At 45.6% G+C, this 25,066-nt stretch overlaps 1 protein-coding gene across 2 annotated transcripts in view; it reads right to left on the minus strand.

Annotated features, from left to right (window-relative positions):
* NID2 (nidogen 2) overlaps positions 1-25,066 on the minus strand; it is a 61,316-nt gene that overhangs the window by 22,462 nt on the left and 13,788 nt on the right. For both annotated transcript variants that reach the window (XM_046008642.1, XM_046008641.1), the window contains exons 4-8: positions 21,208-21,923; positions 11,716-11,865; positions 11,045-11,290; positions 9,643-9,843; positions 8,110-8,340 (exon numbers count right to left, since the gene is read on the minus strand). In XM_046008642.1, coding sequence (XP_045864598.1) covers positions 8,110-8,340; positions 9,643-9,843; positions 11,045-11,290; positions 11,716-11,865; positions 21,208-21,923 — 1,544 coding nt within the window. The remainder of the gene's footprint in view (positions 1-8,109; positions 8,341-9,642; positions 9,844-11,044; positions 11,291-11,715; positions 11,866-21,207; positions 21,924-25,066) is intronic.

Raw genomic sequence — 25,066 nt, forward strand, 5'->3', positions numbered from 1 at the left:
GCCATCCTGGCTACCAATGGGGCTTCGTCCGTGATAACTTGAGCTTCTGCCTTGGATTTCTGCCTGTGCCCCAGTCCCTATCTTGACAGCCAGCTCAGCACACCCCAAGTCCTGCCTCGCCCTCAGCTGCTCTCACAGCACCAGAGACCAGCATTTTGGCATCAGTAGACATAGTGACATCACCAACTACTTTAACTTCCTAGTACCACCTTCTCATGGATTCCCTCTCATTTTTCTCTAGCTCACCCACATCTCCTCACCCCTCTTACCTCAGGTAGTTGGGCCTTTTCCAAGTAACTCCTAGTCTAGACCCAAGTGCTTGCTGCTATCACATGCCCCAGACTGGGTCCCCCCGACCCCCCCATCTTTCAGGAGGTCCAGCACCACTTGCCCCACTGCCCACATGGACTCTTCCAATATTCTGTATTAGTCTGCTGTGAACTGGGATGCCCTGGCTGAGTCTCCAAAGGGACCTCCTTGCATTCTGGTAAACTCCTCCCGTTGCCTTAGGAAAAAACCCCACCGTGTGTTCTTGCAGGGGAATATTCTTATTCCCATATTGTGGCCTAAAAAGAAATAAAGGAGGGCCACCGGCTTATCCTTGGATTGCCTCAGTGATGCTGGCTGGAGAAGGTTACAGAATCTTTGCCAAGAAAAAAAGACCAACAAATGGCTCTGGCCCTTTTTAAACGTTGACGAACTTCAGTAGGTCACCGTGAGCCTAGTTCCGCACAGCAAACAGACACCCTTGTGTGTTCCCTGTTCTTCCCTCTGCGTCTCCTTGTGGACAGGATGGAAGCACAAGGCTGGGGTTACAGGGCAGTACAGACCAAGTCCCTGAGACAATCCCCAGCACGGTTAGAGCTAAGAACAGTAAGGTCGTGTCCTCACTGAAGGCCTGATGCAAGACAATACTGATTTCTCCATTTTAGGAGAAGATTCTGTATAAAATGCCTGGCCTACCCAGCCAAAGTAGGAAGGGAGCTCTGACATGTTTTTGTTTGTACACACTAATGCCTGACCTCCTTATTCAGTACTTTCCAGCATCCGATTTGCACGACGGCACATTCGGGCAAAGATGAGTAAGCGTTCAGAGATGTCGGGAGCGGACCACCCGGCCGGGCATGCAAAACCTGCAGTGCAGAGGTGGACTTTCCAACCTGGATGGGATACCCTGGCCCACCTCAAACTGAGGCCAAAAGGGGTCCGTAATTACAGGACACTGATTTAAAATATACGTCACTGGGCGCCTGGGTGGCTCAGTGGTTTAAGCCGCTGCCTTCGGCTCAGGTCATGATCTCGGGGTCCTGGGATCGAGTCCCGCATCAGGCTCTCTGCTCGGCAGCGAGCCTGCTTCCCTCTCACTCTCTCTGCCTGCCTCTCTGCCTACTTGTGATCTCTCTCTGTCAAATAAATAAATAAATAATCTTAAAAAATAAATAAATAAATAAAATAATAAAATAAAATATACGTCACTGACAGGACGGGCCACATAATTCACAGAGCCCCGTGCAGGACAAAGATTGGGGAGTCCCTTTATCCAAAATTGAGAGTCTCAAGAGTACAGCAGCTGAGCATTAAACCCTTCTGGGCACAGGCTCTGTTCACGGAATCTGGCTTCCAAAACCCTTGTTTTGGAAATACATTTCTGGGGCACCTGGGTGGCTCAGTGGGTTAAGTGGCTGTCTTCGGCTCAGGTCATGGTTCCCGGATCCTGGGATCGAGCCCTGCATCAGGCTCCCTGCTCTCTCTCTCCCTCTGCCTGCTGCTCTGCCTACTTGTGATCTCTATCAAATAAATAAATAAAATCTTTAAAAATATACTAAAGCCACGTGGCTGTGCCTTCTCCACAGCGTATTGGCTTTCTCCTCTTACAGCAAGGACAATGGCAACCTCCTCATGAGGAGTTCGATTTTGCCCTTACCCTCTCCAACAGCTTGACTCCCTGCCAGGAGATCTGGAACTAATTTACTCATTTAATCAAGAGGAAAAAGAATGGTTTTCCTTCAAGGAACAATCCGTTCCACTTCCCCACGTGGCCCTCGGCCCAGTCTCAACTCACCAGAAGGAGCCCTGAAGTGGGTGCAAGGGGGTCCCATTCTAGAAGCCCAGGAGAGACCGCCGACCCACAGCTGAAGTGCAAACACTTGGCAAGGGGTGGGGCCGTGGCTGGGGAGTTAGCCGGGCCCCAGGCTCTGATGGCTCAAGGGGCAGACACAGACCCAACAGCGCGGCCTCCCCAGCCCTGGGAAACCACGAGTGCCCCCATCAGTGGGGAGGCCATGCTGTTTCCCAGAAGTCCCAGCCTGACCGTCACTCCCCCTGGAAATAGGGAAACCCTCAAGATGACACTGCTCTGCACAGAGAGTGGGGGAGAGAGGCGTAGGGGGAAGGGGGGAGGTTTCATTTTGTCATTTGTCCCCTCCCCGCTCCCACACACACACCCGTTTTTCTCCTGTTCAGGGAGCATAAACCGTACTGCAATTTTCTATAGGGGTGGATGCGACAGGGTACAAAACACACAGGGTTAAATAAAACACACATTCCCTCTTGAAATTCGGCCCAAGTTTTGAGGCTGTCCTGGGCCAGCAGAGTCCATGTGGGAAAGCAGTGCCAGGCAAGGGGATGGGGTGGGCTCTGGAGCTGGTGCTCGGGACTGGGTTCCAGCTGGCCACTTTATAGCTATGACTAGGCAAGTTACTTCATGTCTATACCTCAGTCTCTATAAAATGGGGCATGATGATCCCCCTACTCGGTGAGGGGCTGTGTGGGACTAAAAGAGTTAGGTCATGAAAGTACTCAGAACAGGGGTGGGCACCAAGAAAGCTATCCTTTGCTAGTGTTAGGATCTGACTTGCATGGAAAGGAAAATCACATAAAGTTCTAAAGACAAATTTGCAGCTTCGTACCTGCCAGTTTGCTGGCATGCTTTCTGTTACTCCTATCTGGTCGGTCTCCAGGAAAAATACACCCAGAGATTTATCTTTTCCCTACATGATTCTAGAATCAGAGTGGGATTCCTTGGCCCGAGGAGGCTTCTTCACTAATCTTTGTTTTTATACATCAGACACCTCACACTCAGCAAAGGGCAGAAGGTTTTCCTCGGTTGTTTTTGTTCAAATCTTTTCTTGAGAAAGAGGCAATAATCTTTTCCCTTCTTCCAAGGTACTTTTCTTTAAAACCAACTGACATTTTCATGCTATTAATTCAATACCTTATAATCCTTGGGCGCCCAATGCCTGCACCCCCAAGCAAGTTTCCTAAAACCAAACCACCACCCACCCCGCACCAACAAGCTCAGATTCACATTTCAAGTCATCCCTGTGTCCTTGAAGAGTCCAGGCCTCTAGCTTTAATCTCGGTACCACATTGAAGTGACCATCACACCCTGAGCAGGAGGAGGCTTCCGGAGCTCTCCTCTCCCATGCTGAGTCCTAGAATCACCTCTCGGAGGCACCAATCTGGGCCTCAACTGTATCAGTATGGAGCCACATGTGGGAGACCCTCTCTTTTCTCCTCCTATGCCCCCACATTCTAGGAGAAAGCACTAGCTACTGGCTTTCAGAATGAAAACGTTCCTTGTGAGCACCTAGATGGCTCAGTCAATTAAGCGTCTGCCTTCAGGTCAGGTCATGATTTCAGGATCCTGGGATCGAGTCCCACTCAGGTCATGATCTCAGGGTCCTGGGATTGAGTCCCACCATTGGGCTCCCTACTCAGCTGAGAGTCCACTTCTCCCTCTCTCCCTCTGTTCATACTCTCGCTCTCAAAAAATTAAATATAAATACATAAATAAATTAATAAATCCCCTTCATCTGATAATTTCCTCCCTGCTAGGGTTCTTGGACTTTGCAGGCTCATCTTCTAGCTCGCCTGAACATTTTTTTTTTTTAATCTTTATTTTTAAAGACCTGTTTGAGGTTTACAGAAAAACTGAGCAGAAAGTAAAGTTTCCATACCCTCCCCTTCCTACAATTTGTAGTTCATTAGCTTCTTGTATTAGTGTGGTACCTTTATAACTGATAAACCAATAAGGATATATTTTTACATAAAGTCTCTAGTTTATGTTAGGGCTCACTCTTTGTGTTACGCAGTTGTATAGGGTCGGGCAGATGTATAAAGACATGTGTCCACCATTCCAGCAGTATACAGAATAGCTTCACTGTCCTAAAAATCCCGTTCTCTCCCCCATTCACCCTACCTCCCTCCCCCTGAACTCCTGGCAACCACGGATCTTTTTATTCTCTGTAGTTTCACTTTTCTGAGAATGTTCCATACAGTTGACCCTTGAACAATGTGGAGATTAAGCGTGCTGACCCCGTGCGTAGCTGAAAATCTAACTCTTGACTCCCCCAAAACCAATAGTCCATTGTTGACCAAAAGCCTTCCCAATAATACATATTTTGTGCATTACATGCATATAGTCTTATAATCAAGTAAGCTAAAGAAATGTTAAGAAAATCATAAGAAAATACATTTTCAGTACTGTATTGAAAAAAAAATCCATGAACCGTGCCCAGTTCAGACATGTTGTTCAAGGGTCACCTGTAGTTGGAAAAGCACCGAGGTAGCTTTTTCAGATTGGCGTCTTTCACTTAGCAATATGTGTTTCGGGTTCCTCACGTCCTTAATGCTTCATAAGCCTAGAACATTTTGACCATCATATCTATCGCACTTCACAGGTATGGTTGATTCTATCTGAAGTTTGAGAAATACTGCTTTAGGTGTTTTTTTGTCCCCCCCTACAACTATTTTTTTTTTTCCCAGTTAGGAAAGAACTCACAAACCATATAATTCACACATCTAAAGTACAAAATTCGATGTTTTTTAGTATACTTACAGTGAAACAACATCACCCCCATCAATTTTAAAACATTTTAATCCCCACAAAAGAAACTTGTACCTTTTGACTATCCACTCCTTATCCTATTATTCCCTAGCTCGAGGCAACCACTAACCACTGTCTTTGTGCATTTGCCTCTTTTGGATATTTCCTTAAATAGAATCAAGCAGTATGTTATCCTTAGTGACTAGTTACCTTCACTCAGGAAATTTTCAAAATTCATTCCTATCAGTATTTCAAGCCTTTTTATGTGTTGATAATATTCCGCTATACGGTTATAGGACATTTTAAAAATCCATTCATGGGCGCCTGGGTGGCTCAGTGGGTTAAGCCTCTGCCTTCGGCTCAGGTTATGATCTCAGGGTCCTGGGTTCAAGTCCCGCATCAGGCTCTCTGCTCAGCAGGGAGCCTGCTTCCTCCTCTCTCTCTCTGCCTGCCTCTCTGCCTACTTGTGATCTCTCTCTGCCAAATAAATAAATAAAATCTTTAAATAAATAAATAAATAAATAAAAATCCATTCACTGGGGCACCTGGGTGGCTCAGTGGGTTAAGCTACTGTCTTCAGCTCGGGTCATGATCCCAAAGTCATGGGATTGAGTCCCGTATCCGGCTTCCCCTGCTCTGCAGGGAGTCTGCTTCTCCCTCTCCCTCTGCCTCACCCCCTGCTTGTGCTCTCTCTGTGTCAAATAAATAAAATCTTTTAAAAAATCCATTTATCAATTGATGGACATTTGGGTTTTTCTACCTTTTGGCCATTCTGAATAATGCTGCCATGAACATTTGTGGACAACTTTTTGTGGGGACAGAAACTTTCATTTCTCTTGGTTATACAGCTAGAGTAGAATTGCTCAAGGGGTAACTCTGTGTTTAACTTTGAGAAACTGCCGGACTGTTTTCCACAGGAGGCATACCATTTTGTAGTCCCGCCAATAGTGTATGAGGGTTTCATTTTTTCCACATCTTCTCCAATACTTGTTACTATCTGTTTTTTATCATAGCTCTCCACATTCATGTAAAGTAGCGTCATTTTGGTTTTGATAGTGTTTGCATTTTCCTGATGACTAATGATACCAAGCATCTTTTCACGTGCTTTGGGTGTTTGTGTATCTGCTGACAAATGTTTTATCCAAATTCTTTTTTATTGTGTTGTAAGACTTCTTCATATATTCTAGATACAAGTCTCTTATTAAATAAAGGATTTTCAGGGGCGCCTGGGTCGCTCAGTTGGTTAAGTGTCTGCCTTTGGCTCAGGTGATGATCCTGGGGTCCTGGGATCAGGTCCTGCGTCAGGCTCCCTGCTCAGTGGGGAGCCTCCTTCTCACTCTCCCTCTGCACTTTCCCCCCCTGCTTGCACTCACTCTCTCTCAAATAAAATCTTTACCAAAAAAAAAAAAAAAAAAAAAGGATTTTCAAATATTTTTATCCCATTCTGTGGGTTGTATGTTCACTTTGTTGATAATACCCTCCAAAGCACAAGTTTTTAATTTTGGTGACACCCAATGTTTTCCTTCATTGCTTATTCTTTTAGTATCCTCTCTAAAGAGGCCATTGCCGAATATAGAATCACAAAAATTCATCCCTATATTTTTTCTAAAATTTTAGCTAAATTACATTAACATCTTTGACTAATTTTTGTATATCGTATGAGAGAGGGATCCATCATCATTCTTTAGCTTATCCAGCTGTTCCAGAACCAGGTGTTAAAAACAAAAACAAACAAACAAACAAAAAACTACTCTCCTCACTGAACTGTTTTGGCAACTTTGTCAAAACCAACAGATGGCAAATGTGTTTATTTATGGATTCTCAATTCTATGCCATTGATCTGTAGATCCATTCTTATGCTAGGACCACAAGGCCTTCATTACTCTAAGTTTTGAAATTAGGAAGTGTAATTTGTCCAAATTTGTTCTTTTTCAGTATTGTTTTGGCTATTCTGGGTTCCTTAAATTTTAGGATCAGTTTCTCAGTTTTTGCCAAAAAGCCAGCTAATAGGATTGTGCTGAATCTATAGGTCAATTTAGGGAGACTTGCCATGTTAATACTAAGTCTTCTGATTCATAAACATGGAATTCGGTCTTCTTCTTTTCTTTTTATTTAGGCCTTGATTTTTTTTTTCCCAAAAAATGTTTAAAGATTTTATTTATTTATTTGACAGAGAGAGCGAGATCACAAGTAGGCAGAGAGGCAGGCAGAGAGAGGAGGAAGCAGGCTCTCCACTGAGCAAAGAGCCTGATGCAGGGCTCAATCCCAGGACCCTGAGATCATGACCTGAGCTGAAGGCAGAGGCTTAACCCACTGAGCCACCCAGGTGCCCCTGCTTTATAGATTTTAATGGAAAAGTACCATACTTAGAATTTTTTTTTTATTCCTAAACACTTTTGGGACCAGAATTGTTTAAAATTTCCTGTTCAGTTTGCTCATTGTTACTGTATAGAAATACAAGAGCAATATACAAAACTCATAGCCTGCAACATTGCTGAACTTACTAGTTCTAACAGTTTAATGAATTAGATTTGCTACATATAAAGATTACATCACAGGGGAACAGAGATAATTTTACCTCTTCCTCTCCAGTCTGGATGCCTTTTATTGTCTTGCCTAATTTCCCTGGGCTAAAACTTACAATCCAGTGCTGAGCGGAAATGGCAAGAACCCATGTCCTTGTCTTATTCCTGATCTTAGAGGGAAAGCATCCAGTCTCTCCTCCTCGAGCACGATGTTAACTTGGGCTTTTCTTACATGCAGTTCATTTTGTTTTTCCAGGCACTGGCTTGCTCTCTCTATCTCTCTCTTTTGGCTCTATCTTACCTTGACTTGGTGAAATCTGCCTCCTCTAAGTTCTAGCTAAAATGTCACTTTCCAGTGACCTCTTCCCTAAACCTCCTGACTAGGCTCCTAGTAATTTGTTCTCATGACAATTGTAACAAATACTCGTCAGCATCATTTTCCCTCCTGGCTTGGCCTCACCTTGTTCACAGGTGTCTCCCCAACACAGACCGACACACATACGGTGTTTGACTACAGACCAGCTTCACATATTGTACTCCAATTCATTTGGCAGGGACACTGTTCTAAAAGTTCCATTTCTACCTCTGTCTCCACCTCCACGATGAGACCCCTACTCCATTCATCCTTACCCTCTGCACCTAACAGAACTTGGCACTCAGTAACTCTTTGGAACCTCTGTGAATCATTCTGAGGTGACTCAAAAAGAAAGAAATGTTAGATTCCATTTTTGCCCAGAACAACAGAAGGAAACATACCTTCAACTGGGCCAATCTGATTGGTCACGGCAAATCTAAGCACCCTTTCTTCATCTGTGTACAAGGTAAAGACCCGGTCCACGTTCAGCTGCTGGGTGGTGGGGACGGCCAGGTGTCTGGGGGCGTGTCTGCAGGCCTCATAAGTGATATTCTGGTAGATGCGGTAGGACCGTGTTTGGTTGATGGCACCAGAGGTGAGCAAGTAGTCTCTGGAACTTGTGGAGGTCACAGCTGCAAAAGATATCAGTCAGCCCAACTGGTAAGTGTTTAGAATATTAAGAGAGTTTAATGTGAGGTAGATTTTTTTTCCCTATAGAGTTTTTCATCTAATGCCTAGAGCATGCTCCTTTGGGAAATTCCTGAGTTTATATGGAAAACCTGCGAGGCAATTCCGGGAATCTGAGCAGATGCAAAGCCAAAGTGTTGTCATTGCTGTCATTATTAGCAAGGAATTAATTCTGCTACTACACGCCAGCCACGCCAAGTGCTCTAAAGCACGGCCTTGTTCGTGCCTCATACCAGTGAGGTGGGCTCTGTGACTATGTAGAGGGAGCCTTACAGAGGTCGGGAAGTAGCCTAAGACATGAGGCTAATGTGTGATAGAGCTGGACCAGGAACACGAGTCAGTCTGACTCTATACTTCATGTTTTCAACTGGTCCACACTCTAGATGAAACAGGCGTCACCGCTCCCAAAACTCTGCACTTAAGTCCGAAGGGCTCTGGGCAAAGGAAGGGGTCCTTTCTCTCAGTCTGTGTGGAGTCGGAAGCCCGGGCCAGAGCTCCGGCTGTCAGCCGTTCTGTTCACTGTCCGGGTCTCCACTACCCCATTCTCCTCCCTTCATCTCCTGCCCAGCTTCCAACTCTCACACCACAGGAGGAAAGGCACAGCTCAAAGCAGACTGTTCTGCTGTAGGACAGCAACCAGGCCTAAGCCAGTATCTCCCATCCAGCTGGTTTTCTAGAACTCATCAGGACTGACATGTATCAACCATTGAAGGCAAGGAGAAGAGGTACTCTTGTGCTCATTCAGAAGAGGAGAAAATAGGCTCTTTGATGGTCAGTGACCTTATCCCTGTATATTTTCAACTACAGATTCGTGATATGAATGTCTATCCTCTGACTCCGAATCTAGCATTTGTTTATAACACTGTGAGGCATCTCATCTTCAAATAGGCTGAAACAAGGGTACAGGATGAGTAAAAATTCCAAAAATCCCTCTTTTCCTGTGGCCCGGATGGTTAAAATCTGTATGTACTTAGACAAGCCCTGCCCATCCCCAGAGGTAAGGTCGCTGTTGCTGACCTTATCACTGGCATTACCTTAGTCCCGGGATGGGGACACTGGTATTCATCTGGGGAGCCAACACTTCTCACTTACACTATTTGATAAGAGTAATAAGAAGGACATGGACCTCCTTTTATGTACCACATGCTGTTCTAAGGACATTCCATGTAATAACTCATCATCCTTACAACTATCCCGTATGTTACCAACTATCCCATGTTATACGATTCACAACTGGCGATACATACCCGAGTCCGAGTAGTGGTAAATCTCCTTGTAGGGAGCTATGTGGACAGTGAAATTCGCTGGGATATAAGGCACCTGGCCTTGAATGTCGGTCTTAATGCTCAGATAGTTCTCTGGGTCAAGTCCCTCAGCAGTCTGAGTGATTCGAACCCTCTCTTCTCCTGGGTAGAAAGTAACTTCCATCTCATGTGTAAAGGAAGCACCTGGGGAGGAAGAAAGAATTCAGCACAGAGCCAGGATGAGCTGTAGCCTCTTGCAGCAACAACTAACCATGCACGCTTCTGAATTTCTACTGCTGTCGGAGATGGCGCCTAAGAAGAGCGTCTGATTTCAAGACCAGGTACAATCAGCTGCTGATTTCAACGGTTCCCCAAATTTTCTATTTAACAGTGGTTTCATCCTGCCTCGTTTCACACCACTTCTCCTTCTAACAGCTTGTTTTCTGTGAGAAGCTACTAGGAACATCTTGACCTTTGTCTTTGTAAGGCTGCCACATTTGAAAAACAAACAAGCACAAAGAACTTAGGACCCCAGTTAAATTTCCATGTCAGATAAATGATGAATATATTTTACAACGTCTCATACAATATTTGGCACATACTTTTACTAAGCTTCTCAGATGATGATTGTTTTACTCAAAACTTGAGGAAAATCAAGATCCTCCAAACAGCTCTGAAGTCTGTAGCTGGAGGTGGGAGAAGAACTTTTCTCTCAGTACATTCTCAGGATGAAGACACATCCAGGAGGAAACAAGCCTTTTCAGGTAGGGAGGAAGGAGCCCCAAAGTATCCTCTACACCCTTGCTATCAAAGGTTGTTCCTTAGGCCAGCATGAGCATCTCCGGGGAGCTTGCTAGGAAACCAGAATCACAGACTCCACCCCGGGGCCCGCAGAGCCAGAATTCTCTTTTCACAAGGGCTGCAGGCCATCTGTGTGCAGGTTAGAGTCTGGGAAGCACTGGTCTGTACCATTATTGGTCAGAGTGGTGGAGGTGAGAGGAGGAAGGGCGTTTACTCACGAAGGGAACTCCTCTCCAGATGCCCGCTAATCACCACTTGTGCATCAGTCGTTTGACAGATGGGAGCCTAACAACTCAAGCAAACACAGCCTGACAAACGAGCTTCAACCAATTCAGGTGAGAAGACCTACATGTTCCAAAGGGAATCATCCTATTGAGAAATATGTAAAAATTGTCCTGAGAAGGACAACGTGGAAGAACGTGTGGAAGAAATCAGTCTTTCAAAAACACTCCTGTGAGACCAAACCATTCCCAATTATCTCCTCACAGAAAACAAGACACCTGAGGTTCTGGAACACAAAACAAACCAATCCTCACTCACGGAATAAAGACCAGAGCATGATGGCTGGTGACCAGCAGCCCCATCAAAGGCCTCTCCTACTCACCTGTGAAGCTGAAGCCATTCTCCCAGCCTGGTTTTTGTAAAGCGAAGAGCCAGCCAAATAGGCCTCCGATCGGTATGAGCGGGAGAAGGGCCTGGGCGGCGGGCTGAGGGATGTGGCTGATGGCCGTGTAGGCTCTGCCATCATTACCTACGATGTAAGCGTGCAGGTCCACGTCCGTGAACTGCACGGGCGTGTGGCCCACGAGGAGGTGGCCACTCACTTTCCCGTTGACTCGATGAGGTGCCCCTGAAAGAGAGCAAATCCCGTCAACTTGGACCATCGTCATCCAAGTTGGTGATGGGTGCACAGAAAAGTATTCCTCTCCCAATTCCCAAACTTAGTCTTTGGCCGTTCTCATGATCTCGTAACTGACCGAATAACCGTCTAAATACAAAACAGACCTGTTTTCAATTTCTTTTCTCCCATCCACTTGGACTCTAATGAGCTGGCAAAAAGGAGGAAAGATTTCTGCCTAACCCTCAAGTCGGGAAAGGAGCCCAAGTGGGTTCGTTTCTCAAACATTTATCCAGCACCTGCGAGTTGACAGGGCTTTGATTCATGCAGTGGAAATGCAGGGTCCAGATGCAGAGCTCACAGTGGCGGTCGCAAACAAGCGAGCAGCAAAATATACACAGCGCCGCTCCCAGCCCGGTCAAGGGCGCACCCCTTACCTTCTGGGAGACAGTGCTTCCCATTTCCATAAAACCTGGACTGGCAGTGGCAGCAAAAGCCGGTGGCATAGTCGGTGCAGAAGGCGTGCCGGGAGCACTGTCCATGGTGGTGTTCACAGGTTTCTTTGTTGGCAGCATTGTATGTGAAGACTGGAAAGCAGAAACCAACTTGTGTTAAAAGGACTGATTCCAGCATCGTTGCTATCAAGCTTCGTTACGGACAGCACATCTGCTCTGTAAAATCAGATTAGATGGTAACAAACAGACGGGTTTTTGATGTTTAAGAGTTATGAACAACATCCAGCCCAGGGGAATTAACGTGCTTGGTCTTCTGGCAAGGAAGACGGCTGACGGCTCCCGTCTGCTCTCAGTTCAGGGCTGGGGAAGTGGGAGGAGGCTCACCCATCTGGTGTGAGTGCGGGAACAGAAAAACCAACCAGGAAGCACGTGTTAGGCCGAACTGCCCAAAACTGCCATCCTGTGGGTATACAGTGGTCAAATAGCAACAATTATATGTGGTTCGACCTAAGAGTAATGACCCTGACAATAACGGTCCCAAGAGGAAGACCAGAGAGAGAAATCACGAATGCGGTCTCGGGTCCAAGCACTGTCGTCTTCCAGGGGAGACCCTGAACGTAGAGAGAATAGCTTGTAACTTGTCTCACTGTGCAGGGAAGTAGGCTTTCTTTGTGAGAAGGGTCTTCAAGAGCACACACAAGGAAAGTCTATGGGGAGGGAGGGAAAAGGGGGAAAGGAAGAGGGGGATGCAGCTGGTAAATGCCCAATGCCTGTGCAGGGTTTCCGGTGGCCAGTATGTCACAAGCAGATTGCGGCCCAGTATGAGAGTGGGGGCCACAATCACAGCTCTTCTAGGAGACCCGAGTGGACCAGTAGTCGCTCCTTCCATCTCCCACTTATTCTCCCCATTAAAAAAAAAAAAAAAAAAAGAGGGCCATCTGTACTACCAAGAAACAAAGAAATTGGAGCAGATGCCATTGTCCATAAAGGAAATGGCTAACGGAGTGGGGCGTGACTGGGGTGCTAACGGAGAAGATAGGGCTTTCTCTGGACACCAGGGATGATGCTAGTTCCGAGCATGGCCACAGGAAGTGAAGCAGGGGGGGCACACCTAGCCTGAACCTCCCCTGGGGGAAGGAGTTGGAGGGGGCAGACTCCAGGCGCACAGGGACAGCACAGAAGACTAGCGCTGTTGCTGTGAGGGGCCAGCTCCCGAGGAAGACAGATACCCTACTCTTGGGCAAACCCAACTGGCAGCCGTGTTCCAGGTCTAGGTCTGAGGAGGAAACTGGAGGGCAAGGAAGAAATGGTAAGATCAATGGATAGGGACACAATTCCGGGGAAGAACAGAAAAAGAAACCAAGAGAGGAAAGATGTAGCACCACGTAACACCAGAGCCAGAAACTACCAACCAATGAAAACAGAACAATTACCATTTAAATAGTGCTTCCTCTTTGCCAGATAGTGCTCTATGAAATTCACTCAGGCTTTCAATTTGCATGCGAGCAGGGGCCATTTTTATTCCCTTTCTGCAGATGAACAAGCACAGACGAAAGGGACTTTTCGGAAGTAGGCAGTAGGTAGCAGAGTTGGAACTTGAACTCAGGAGGTCTGGATCCAGTTTCCTAACAGCTGCACTCCAGTGGAACCAAAGTACCTCGCCCGAGGGAGCAAGGTTAAGGACCTGATCAGGTGCTTGAGGTTATCAGCATAGGGTTTGGCAAGTCCGATATGAGGCATACTTTATAAATCAAGCCTCATGGTAGGAGGGAGCAGAGATGATCCCGTCGGGGCTTACTGACATCACGCTGGGTGGGGGTGGGGAGAGAGGCACAGAAGAGCATTAACTTTTGGACAGTACTTGTCTGCTGCTCACAGATTCCTGAGAAAGCAGCAGGCGGAGGGGTTGGCAAGACAGGTAATACGGTCTCAAGCAGAACATACGGGAGCATCGGGAGAATGAAATCAGGGACTCAAGCCCTGGTATAGCGCCTTGATAATATAGCTGAAAAACTCCAGTTTGATAAAAATAGAAATTTAGGCATAACCCTGAACATTTTTTTTAAATAGGAAAGGGATATAGAACTCACATTCCCCTTTCATTGCCCCCCCCCAAAAAAACCCCAGAATGGTGAATAGACTCTCTTGTGAAGGAAATTCTATCACTGTCTACCATTGGTTTAAGAAGTCCAGAGGGACCCAGTTTGAGTAAAAGAAAACCAATGGCAGGGGGAGAAAAAAAAAAGAAAAGAAAAGGGAAAAGAAACCAATATATCTTGTCAGTCTCTTGTTTCTCCAGCTCCGAAGATAACCGCTAAGTGTAAAGAAGCGTGTGTGGACAAACTTGCATGCGGGCAGGCGCTCAGGCGGGACTCACTTCTAGAACAGGTGGGGAGGGCCGTGACTGTGGGTGGAGAACTGCAGGGGCCCCCAACCCTTAGAACTCAACCTTGGTCTCTCTGTTCGCTCTTCTTTAAAATCAGGGTGATACCCTCTCACACCTCTGTTGCCAAAAATCACATTTTTTCTGAACACACTTCTAAGTACTAAGGTAAAGACGCAATCTGATACAGGTCTAAAGGGTAGTCATTTTCAGGTTAAGTCGAGTAAAAATAAAACCAAGCTCTAAATACTGTTCTCCAGAATTAAAGAAATGATGGATTTATGGTATATTCCCTCTATCTGTTATTTGGGAAAGACTCGTCCTTGCCCTCAGACCCCATTGCAAGAGTGGGTCAACCGAACAGGGAGAGATGGGATGCAGGAAGACCACGGATAGGGAGGGTTAGATTAATTTACCTAAAAGGCGCAGGCATGGCGTTCCTATGGGCAAAAGGAGAGGAGCTCCGCCATGCAGCCAGCAACTTACAAAGGCGACTGGGCAAAAGTTCCAGCTGATTGCCATACGGACTGCATTTTTCTCACAACAAAAAATGGCGGTTAGGCTCCCATGAAAGGCCATTAGGAAATTGAAACTCTAATTATGACACGTTACTGGTTACTGGGAAGCTGGCTCAGGGACATTCATAAGCAGCTCTGTGGGATACTGCATTCTCAGGATGGAGCTTATTGAGTTAAAAATAGAAGCTCAGCCTTCCAGTCCCATGACAGCCCATAGGGAAAGAAGATGGGTTTGCCCCTAACAGGGGGAACACGGGCTCCCCTTACGATCCTTTTTTCGTGCCTGCCTTCAAAGACACACGCACTTAAAACTTAACATCAGCTTGTTAGGGGAAAGAGGTAAATGCCTGTTGCTCTTTACTTTCATTTATTAATTCAGCAAATAATGGGAGCACCCACTATGGGTCTGGCTCTGACCTAGGCATTAGGGATGAAGCAGACAAACATTGTGTCCCAAAGCTCACATTCTCCTAGGCAGCAGTGAACAAACAGGTAAATTATTTAGTACAGAGGTTGTCATTAAGAGCTGTGCAGAATCTTAAATCAGGGAAGGTCAAGAGGGCTGACAGGGGAGGGGACTTTGCTCTTTAAAGCAGCGGGATCAGGAAAGACCTTGGGAGAAGGTGACCTCCAGGCATCGGCCTGGAGGCAGGGACAAGCAGGACACAAGGGACATTGAAAGAGGAGCAGGGGCAGCGAGAGAAGCCCGGGAAGGTTCTGGCCAGTTGGCAGAGGGCCCTGTAGGTTAGGGGAAGGAGCTGGGCTTCAGTCTGAGCGAGAAGGGGAGCCACTGGGACATCTGGAGCAGAGGAGTGACAACATTGGAGTGACGACATCGGACTTACGATACCTCGAGAATGAGCCAGTAAGCGGGTGCCCTGGCAGATGGAAGTGCTGTTGGAGAAAAGAAGGGCCCAGAATATGGAATATTTTGAAGGAGCAGGCAGTGTTTGCTGATGGGTTGGATGGAGCTGATTAAGGGAGCAGGAAGGGGGAAAAGGCGATAGCGAGGGAGAAAGAGCTGTGAGAGGAGAGACAGAGCAGAGAGAGAAGTCCATATGATGCTCACATCTTGGCAAGCTGCCATCTCCTGAGACAGGGACACTGTGGCAGAGCAGGTCTGGGAGCAATCTGTCCCAGCAAAGCTTGGAGGCGTCTGGGAAGCTCTGCCCCCCTCTGACAGGACCTACAGCCTCAGCAGGGCCCCATCCAACCACGCAGAAGTGGAGCTGCATTTCTCTGTGGATTGGGGAGGAGGGACCAGGGCATCCGAATCACCTGGGGTGCCTGTTAAAAATGCCAGTTCCCAAGGCACACCTTAGTGCTACTGATTCACACTCCAGCGGTGGAGCCCGGGTATCCGTCCTGAGCCACTCCCCTGGGGGTTCTTATGCCCACTGATGATGATGTTCAGGACGTTGGTAACCCTTCCACTTCTGAGCTAGAGATGCTCATTAGCATAGTTAATGAATTTCATCTGACAGCAGCTCCTGGGATGTTGGAATTTCAGGGAACGCTTGCACATTCATTCCTGGCCGGCTGAGCAAGAGGACTTAGGGCTTATTCCCACTTGGGTGCAGATCCTTTAGAGGAGGAAGCCCAGAAGCCAGGCCCCTCCCCGGAGAAGAGGCAAAACTGGACCTAGAAATAGGATCCCACATGCAGCTATCAATCCCAGGCAAGGAAAGCCAGACTTCTGGCCAACAGGTCTTCTCAGATTTCTATGGGAAATGCAGATAGATCCAAAGCTGCTCGCGTTGAAGGTAGAGAATCCATGTCTGAAATCCCAGCTGGATTAGATGTGCGATAAGCGTATCCCAAAACTATGTGGCAATTTTCTTTTTCAGTGATCATTCGTATGCTTCTTTGCAGCAGAGTTTTGGATGTGTTTTCACACATTTCTTCCTATTCTGGTAAAGAGATATTATCTCCATTTTACAAATGAGAAAACTAAGGCCCATGGAGATGAGATGGTCTTCTGGCTCTAAATCCCATGATCTTTCCATTACTCCGGGCAGTACTTGGGTGTGGCCTTTGGAATCCGCAAGGGACCTGATTCTGGTTCAGAAGATGGAGGGGTGTGGAAACTGGCATTTTAAAGAAGGGCCTCAGGTGAATCAGATGCAAGGGGACTAGAGTCCACACTGAGAAATCATTTTTCTCCCATGGTCTCCTGTCTCCTGAATTTTCCCACAAGCTTTCAGACCCTCCTGGGACCCACTCTCTGCCCGAGAGCACCTGTCACAGAGACTGAGACAGTGGAGACCAGTCTGCTGGCTTCTCGGGGCACAGCACGAGGGCGGAGGCCTGCCAGGTTTGAAGCACTGTTTGCAAAGGCTTTGTGAAGTGTGGTTACATAGTAGGTAAAGCAATCTTCACATGAGGACTTTTAAATCTCATTTCTTTTTCCATTTTTAATGCTTTTTTACTCTTCTCATAGCCTTAATAGAAAGAAAAAAAATGGGGTGGGGACACATAAGAGAAAAGAAGCAAAGGCATGGCCAAAGTACTTGAGATTTGTCCTAATTGGAAGTTACTCACAAAAGTAAAAAACTCTACCCTAGATTTGATGTGTCCTTCAGTCTTCATTTTGCTGGCAACCTTTAAGTGCCTGTCTTTAGCCTTGGGCTGCCCTCCTTTGCTAAGGGCTCTGGCCCAGCCACGTGGAAGATGGAAGGGGGGCAGGCTCCAGGCACAGTGCAGGAGCACAGAGGGGACAGAGGGCGTCCAGCAGGGGGCTGCCCCTGGCAGCTGCAGCAAATTTTACTTTTAACAGCTTTTACTGCTCAAGAAAAGGACCTACATTTTCACTGCAGGAAAGATCTTCCTAAGTTTCCCTGCCTTGAAGAATGATTGATTAGTAAGAAAAACCACATCCAACTTTGTAATGAAAAACAGTGGTATGCTTTGCCACACACATGTGTGTGCATATGTGTAGTGTATATTGATGCTGGTTGGGCAAATAATTATTAGGACTGTGACCCCAGCAGGTTCTCCCATGCAGGTGTCTTCATGGCTATGGGAGGTGTTGTTGTTCACAGATCCCAAGCCACGTGGAGCTGGACCCCCAAGAGAGGCTTTCTCGTCTGGAAGCCTGGATGGGGAGGCAGAGCCTGCTCCAGTCCATCGCGGGGTAGAAGCCGCATGAGGAACACATTCCTGCAGCCTTTCCCAAAGCCAAAAGTAGGGTGGGACTAGAAGCCGCAGGGAAATTCCTGTGACACCCTGGGCTTTCCCGGCTTGGCTGCCATCTAAGGAGGAACATGAGGAAACCACAATGGAGTATAAAGAGGTTTGAAAGCCAGTTGTCCCTCCCCTTCTCACTCACCATGCAGACGGAGGCAAGATGCTGCTCCTCACAGCACCAACTCTGCAGATGGAAGGATATCTACGAGCTCTGGAAGTCATCATTCCTGCTCCCCACCACACAGGCGGTCCTTCCTGGTCAGCTGTCATCCTCACCTTGCTCACCCGCCCCCTCAACTCTCTCCCTCTCTACATTTCCACAGTTGTTAGTCCTCTGTGTGGACTGACTCCCCAGTTTCTTTCTCTAGACCCAGACTCTGACCCCATGAGCTGGCTCAAGGCCCTCCTCCTCCACGAAGACTTCCCAGACTGCAGGGACATGTGGGGCTTCCCTCTACTGGTTAGCTCACAGCTTGGGGCAGTCCTTCCACGGCTTCCTAGCTTCTTAGACAAGTCACTCGTTATATCCAGGCTTCAGCTCCTTCCTCTATAGCATGGGAATGACAGTATCTACTTCATAGGGCAGTTCAGAAGATTGATGGTGACAGCACAAACTAAAGCCAAGGTCCCACTTTGCATCCCACTGGGAATGCAGGAAATGCTAGTCCAAACTTCTACTTGTGCTTCGGTCAGAGAAGGACACGTGGCAGGTACACAGGGAACTTTCTGGGTTGTCGACAAGCTACCTGAGCTCCCTGGAGAAACAAGGCACCTCAGACAGAGGATGCTTGCATTTCCATTTTATTGCTGGTTATATGCTCTATGAAAACAGAACAAAGCAAATGATACACTTGAGGCTAGAAGTGGAGTGTGGTTGAGACATTCTTGTGTGGTGTACACATGTTCTGAAAAGAATCTAGATTTCTCAACAACAAGAAAAGTCCATGAAAAGAGTCCCTAAGGAGAAAAATTTTTTGAAAAGAAAGGGAGAGATATTTGTGGGTTCTTTAACTAAATCTTAGTATTTTCGTTTGGCAAGATGACTTCTAAGTTTAAAGGGGAAATTAAAATGTGTTGGGCTTGGTGCTGCCCATATTCAATTTTAATTCTCACAGCTGCTTCATGAGGTTCATATTTCCTCCATGTTATAGCTGAGGAAAATGAAGGTCAAACAGAGTATACATCTTACCCCAAACCACCCAGCAGAGTTGGGAACCAAGCTCAAGTGCACCTAACACTGAAATCCATGCTTCTCCACACCATCAGCAGAAAGAGCCAGGCAGGATGGCTCACAGCCGGGCACTCGTAGGCCATGTTCTGTGGGCGTCTCTGCTACCGCACCCATCAGCTGTCCCAGAGGAAGTCTACTTTTGCCTGACAGACTTCTGGGGTGCCCATGTTTTGTCTGGGGGACAACAAAGTATCTAACAACTGTATGGTTCCATAATCCACACAGTCTTCCTAAAGCCTGAAGGGAAAACAAAAGCTCATCCATTTTCCCTCTCCGCTCTCAAGTTTTAAAGTCATCCCTCTGTGCTTTCTAACATGCAGTTGCTGATTTTTTTTTGTCCTTAAAGGTTCAAAAACATCTAGTTAGATTTCTTTTTCTAAATGTCTTAGTACATTAACCAGCTTTTTCATATGCATTCTGCCACTTCTAAGGCATCAGGAGTAGTCGCCCTCCAGCACCTGCTAAATACCAGAGTTCATGCCCCAGAGAGATGATGGCTGCCCCCCTGTTCTCAACGTTCCTTAAGACTCCTCCCCTGTCACTCCAGTGAGCTCAACTCTCACAGCTCAAAGCAGGCTGTGCAGCCCCTTCTCCTGAACTCTTTAATAAATCACTCCACGAATCTGCTTCTTAATATTCCAACCTCTTCCCAGGGCAGGAAATCACAAATGAAAAGACCATTTTAGGATTCTTCTTCACTTCAAAATCCCTTTACCAAAAATCTTTGATACTTGGCTTTACGTTTTCTTTAAATATACAGAACTTTCGCTGAAAAGTCAGGAGGTTGTCAGAAGGGTGTGGAGGTTCTAAAGCCTTCCGATCAGATTCATATCTTGGATTTGACAGAAATGTGGCCCTTCAGCACACATGAAGTCCTGGTGATTCAACAAGCCTGCTGAAGAGTTAAAGCAGCCACCATTTATAAAGGATCCATTTATAATGGATCAACTCGTGCAGGCACTAAGAATTTGGTTATCTCATTTTGTTCCCTCAGCAAATTTAGGAGAAATCCGAGTGACTTGAGGGTTCCATGAGTTGCCTCACATCACCCCGGCAGCGAGCATGCAAGCAAACGAGGCAGCTAGGATTCAAACCTAACTCTGACACCAGTGCTCTCCCTCTACTCACGGCACAATGCCATTTTCATCACAAAATAGTTTCTTTCCTCCTAAAATAGACATTTCTTCAAGCATATTCTTGCAGATCACTACCACAGCAGAAGAACCCAGAAGGTCCTCTTTGCTGGGTCAACATGTTTTTACTGCAAAAGAATGGGACATAGGAAAGGTGGGGGGTGAAGAGGGAAAGAAGTCCTAAAGAGGACTTTCACCTTTGACCCCTTTCCTCCTATTATAGATCAGATGAGCAGTCCCTGGAACAAATGGAATGAATCCCTGCTCAGTTTCCCCCTCCTGCGTTTACATCCCTGACTGGGGAGAAAGAACTGATGTGACAAGTCTCAACTAGGAAGAGAAAGCGAAATGGCACCATGTCTGTGTTAATTAACCACTGCCTCCTCTCGGCATTTCTTTTCTGGCCCCTTGCTCTGGTCAGTGAGTCATGAAATGAGGACAAGACTCCAGGGAGGTGAATACCACAGCTGCACAGCCATGAACCAGAAATGACAAGACACAGGTGGTTAGCAACTTTCTTGCCCCATGGGTCTCTGCTCCCACACACCAGCAATGCATCTCTAACCAAGGGGAGCACACACATTGTCCCACAACAGAGTACGAATCTGGAATGTTCATCTGAGCCAGTACACCCAGCCACTCAAAACGACAGCCTTAACCCCACCACCCCCGCAATGTATATGAAACCTCAGAACGTTTCACCTTTGCTGACCTTTCAAGCTGAAATACCTCATTACACTTGAGAGCGTAGCTGGCACGAGCAGCCCAGTTCTTCCCCACTTGCTTCATGGGGCCCGTTTGCAAAAAAACATTATTAATGGTCAAGAGATTCCAACAGAATTTGCCTGCCAAGATTTATTTGGCAAAGATACTCCATCTCCTGAAACATAGGTTTAAAAAGTCTGTTCCAATCTTTGTTTTGCTAAACGTTGCACCAAGTCGCTGGAGAGAAAAATCGCAACTCTTGTGCAAACCAGCTTTTGCAAAATGAAATCCCAGCATGCAGTCTTCTCAAGCACTTACCCTCGGTGCTGGAACCGATGACGTCCTCCACGCCTAGCACTTGCCTCCCCAGCCCCAGTGGTGGAGCGTGAGCTAGCACGGGGTAATTTAGAACGGCCTTTCCTTCGGGGTGGGCTGGAGGGACATCCTCTTCTGAGGGCAGGGACGGTCCCTCTGCGTGGGGAGGGGGGGCTCCCCAGGTCGGACCCAGTGAATCTCCTATCTCTGAAGGAGCTGGGCTTCTGGTCCCTTGCTGTTCAGAAGACTCGACTGCGCCATTTAAATCTGGGGCATCTACCCCGCCCAGAGCTCTCCCTTCTTTGGTTTGAGGGTCCAAGGTGGCCGATTCGGTTTCAAGCGAGAGGGGCCGATCGCTAGCTGTCAGCTGTGGCAAAGGGGAGGCCAGATCAGAATCTGGTGGAGATATCCCACCTCCTAAAGGTCTTGACTCAGCTTTCGGCTGGAAGGAAACCTCAATGCTGCTATGGCCTTTCCATGTGTCCTCTGGCTCACTTGGGGGGTACTCCACTTCTCCCTCATTCTCATCATAATAATCCAGATTGTCTTCAGTGTAGTCACTTTCCGGAGCTGCCGTAGGGCCGAAGGACCGCTCCAGGGGAGGTGAAGGGCGGGCTTTGGTAAGGTCTCCTCCAAGGGTGGCTGGCCTGATATTGTCCAGTGGAGAGGTGCTGCCGATATGAAACGCCCACACTCCAGGAACCCCCAGGTTGCTCTGTCTAAATGAAAAGGAAACAGCTCATGACCAAAGTGTCTGTTTACCCAGCATCCCACAACAGTGAGCGATTTATTTGAAAACTGGAAGACTATTAAGATCAGATTCAGAGTTTTCACAAGCATAAAACCAGGCCTACATGATAACTAAAAGGAGTGTACTGGAATTTTGACATAAACTACCTCCTAACATGAAATCAGAAATCTGCTGTAAAATTCACACATTTTGTCTAAAATCTAGCTATTTGAAAGCAAAAAGGGAATGTGGGAATAGTTTCTACCTTCTCTACTTTTAACACGCTCGGGAAAATGTATGCTTAAAAATCTGTGCCAAACACTTAAACAGTAATGACTACTACATACTTTTGAGACTTAGTCATGTACAAAATGCTTAATGTTCTTCAGTACGATCTTCAAGGTAGGGGCAGTGACGTGCCCCATTTTACAGAGGAGAAAACAGGTTTAGAGAGGGTAACAAATCTTTTTAAGGTCATACAATGAATGATTGGCAGAGCTTGGACTTGAATTCAGCACTTCCACCAAAGCCCACGCTCTAAACATCTACATTATGTCAGAAAACCAATATATACAGTCATTCAGCAACTGAATTATCACTGGTCTCCAGAATGTTACAGACATTTCCCTGTTTAATCAAATGGATTAATCAATTAACTAACTGACATAGAATAGTGAGTCGATGTAAAAAAACTCAAAGAAAAATAAATGCCCACGTCTAAAAAATGCTGAGCAAACACAGAACAAAGTTAAGGGGACTATAAGAAAGTAGTTTAGTCAAAATGCCATGGGTTATAGAGGAGAGGTGGTCAGAAACATCTGGAACCAGAGAGCTCATGCATTTTCTTTACTAGAAGAGAACACGGACCCCATTCAATTTTCCAAATGTTCCAGTGATGCATTATTTTAGCCAATGATACATTCTAAAGAGAACAACTACATATCTTATATGTAGTTAAAAAAAATTTCTAAAAAATTTTTTAAAAGCAACTTTGAACAAACAAGGGTCTTGCTAGCTTGAATGCACCAGTTTTTATCCTTCTCTGGTCTGTGTGAAAATACCAGGCTCAAAGTCCCCCATGTTACGGGACTGCCTCAAAAGTCAGTCAGTGAGGTATAAGAGTTAATGACTAATAAGATAATAAGAAAATTATCAAATCATTATAATAACAAGAGACTTGCTGCTTTGGGTAGGTTCTGATCACATTCACATGGATTTCTACAGCAGTAGTATTTTTCAATACAATTCTGAGAATGTCTCTTTCTCTCTCCCTCTCCCTCCTTCATGTGTATGCTCACACACACGCATGTGCACGTGCACATGCATAGCTGTTTCTGTTGTAATTATAGCTACTTTAGGGAAAGAGGAGCAGAGAAAGCAAAACCGTGATCCTTTGTGCAACATGCTATGTATACTTAGTATGTTCAAAGACTTAATGTTGGTGTTTTTTGGCAAGCAAATAAGGAACCCTTTAGTGAGAAGATAAGAGAGAATCCTAAAGATCTGAGGATACACATTTATTATCACATCAGAGGTGTTGCAGCTGTGAAATTTCTTCTTGAAGTTAGAGAAAACTATAAAAGCTTCAAAGAATAGGGAAATACAAATCATGGCAGAAAGAAGTTAAGCAAAATAACCTTCTAATGAAATATAAATCACTATCTTGGCTTTTGTCATTGTGCATGATGGAAAAGTAACCAATTTGAGTTTATCCTAAAATCCGGGGTCATTTGGAAAGCTTAGTGATAGAATTTAATTTGTTTTCTAGAAAGGAAAACAAGGCTACAAAATGGGATGACAGTGTTCCTTCCTGGGTCATTAAGAGTAGTAAGTAAGAAAACCACATAAAATGTCTGTCATGAGTCTCTGCACATAATTAGTGCTTAGTAAATGCAATTTGTCTTCAAGGAGATAGAAGAGTATAATCTCAAAGAATACAAATGGCTGGATTTAAATTTCCAGAAGAAGAGTTATGCCAAATCTATTATGAATTACATATTTTATTACCCTTAAGCTTACAATTACAAGACAAGTTTGAGGAAGACAAAAATTTTATTGACTAGGAAAATAACTTTCTTCTTCAGAGATACATACTGAAGCGTCTAGTAGTTAGTATGAGCATGATGTTGGTAATTTCCTTTAAAATTCTTAAGCAAAAAAAAAGATGAATATTGTCAAAATGCCAACAACTTCTAAATCTAGATGATGAGCTTTTGGGTGTTCATTTAGCTATTCCCTCTAGTCTTCTCTATATTTTTGAAAAACTTAAATACTGAAAAATAGAAGATTAATCTTCTATTGGAGATTATTGGAGGTAGAGAAGAAGGCCTTTCCAAGAATAACAAAGATCTGAAATCATAAAAAAGCAATAACTTTGCCAACCCTAAATTTACAGCTTCTAGAGGGTAAGTAATTTTATTTTTTTTAAATCTTATTTATTTATTTGACAGAGAGAGACACAATGAGAGAGGGAACACAAGCAAGAGGCAGAGAGAGGGGGGGGAAGCAAGGCTTCCCGCCAAGCAGGGAGCCCAATGTGAGGCTGAATCCCAGTATTCTGGGATCATGACCTGAGCTGAAGGCAGACGCTTAACCCACTGAGCCACCCAGGCACCCTGGTAAGTTATTTTAAAGAGGAACATCTGGACAAAAATATTTGCACTGTGTAAGAGGATTAATTTCCTCACTATAATTTATTCTTATTTATAGGAGCTCTTTGGATAGCAAAGTACAGGCAGAGAAGTCACAAAGATAGAAAAATGGCTATTACACATATGAAAAGGCATTTGGTTTCACTAGTAAAGAAATGAGAGTGAGAGTGTGAACATTTGACACTGACCAGAGTCACAAATATTGAAAAGAAAAGAAGCTGCCGATCACGGTTCTCTCTTACTGGTGAGGACATAAACTGGACATTTCTGGAGGGCAGTGTGTTCATGTCCACCAAAATGTTCGACTGCGTATAGATTTTCTGGGCAATTCTACTTTCAAGAAACTATCTTTCGTGGAAATGAGAATCTGAAAATTTTATCCTTAAAATGATAAACATCTTCCTGAATGACACCTATAAGACAGTGATAAATGGGAAAATGCCGCATGGATAGGGAAAGAACCATATTGGTTTTAAGAAGT

This window comes from Meles meles, chromosome 6, assembly GCF_922984935.1.
Source record: "Meles meles chromosome 6, mMelMel3.1 paternal haplotype, whole genome shotgun sequence".
In the NCBI taxonomy this organism is placed as follows: Eukaryota; Metazoa; Chordata; class Mammalia; order Carnivora; family Mustelidae; genus Meles; species Meles meles.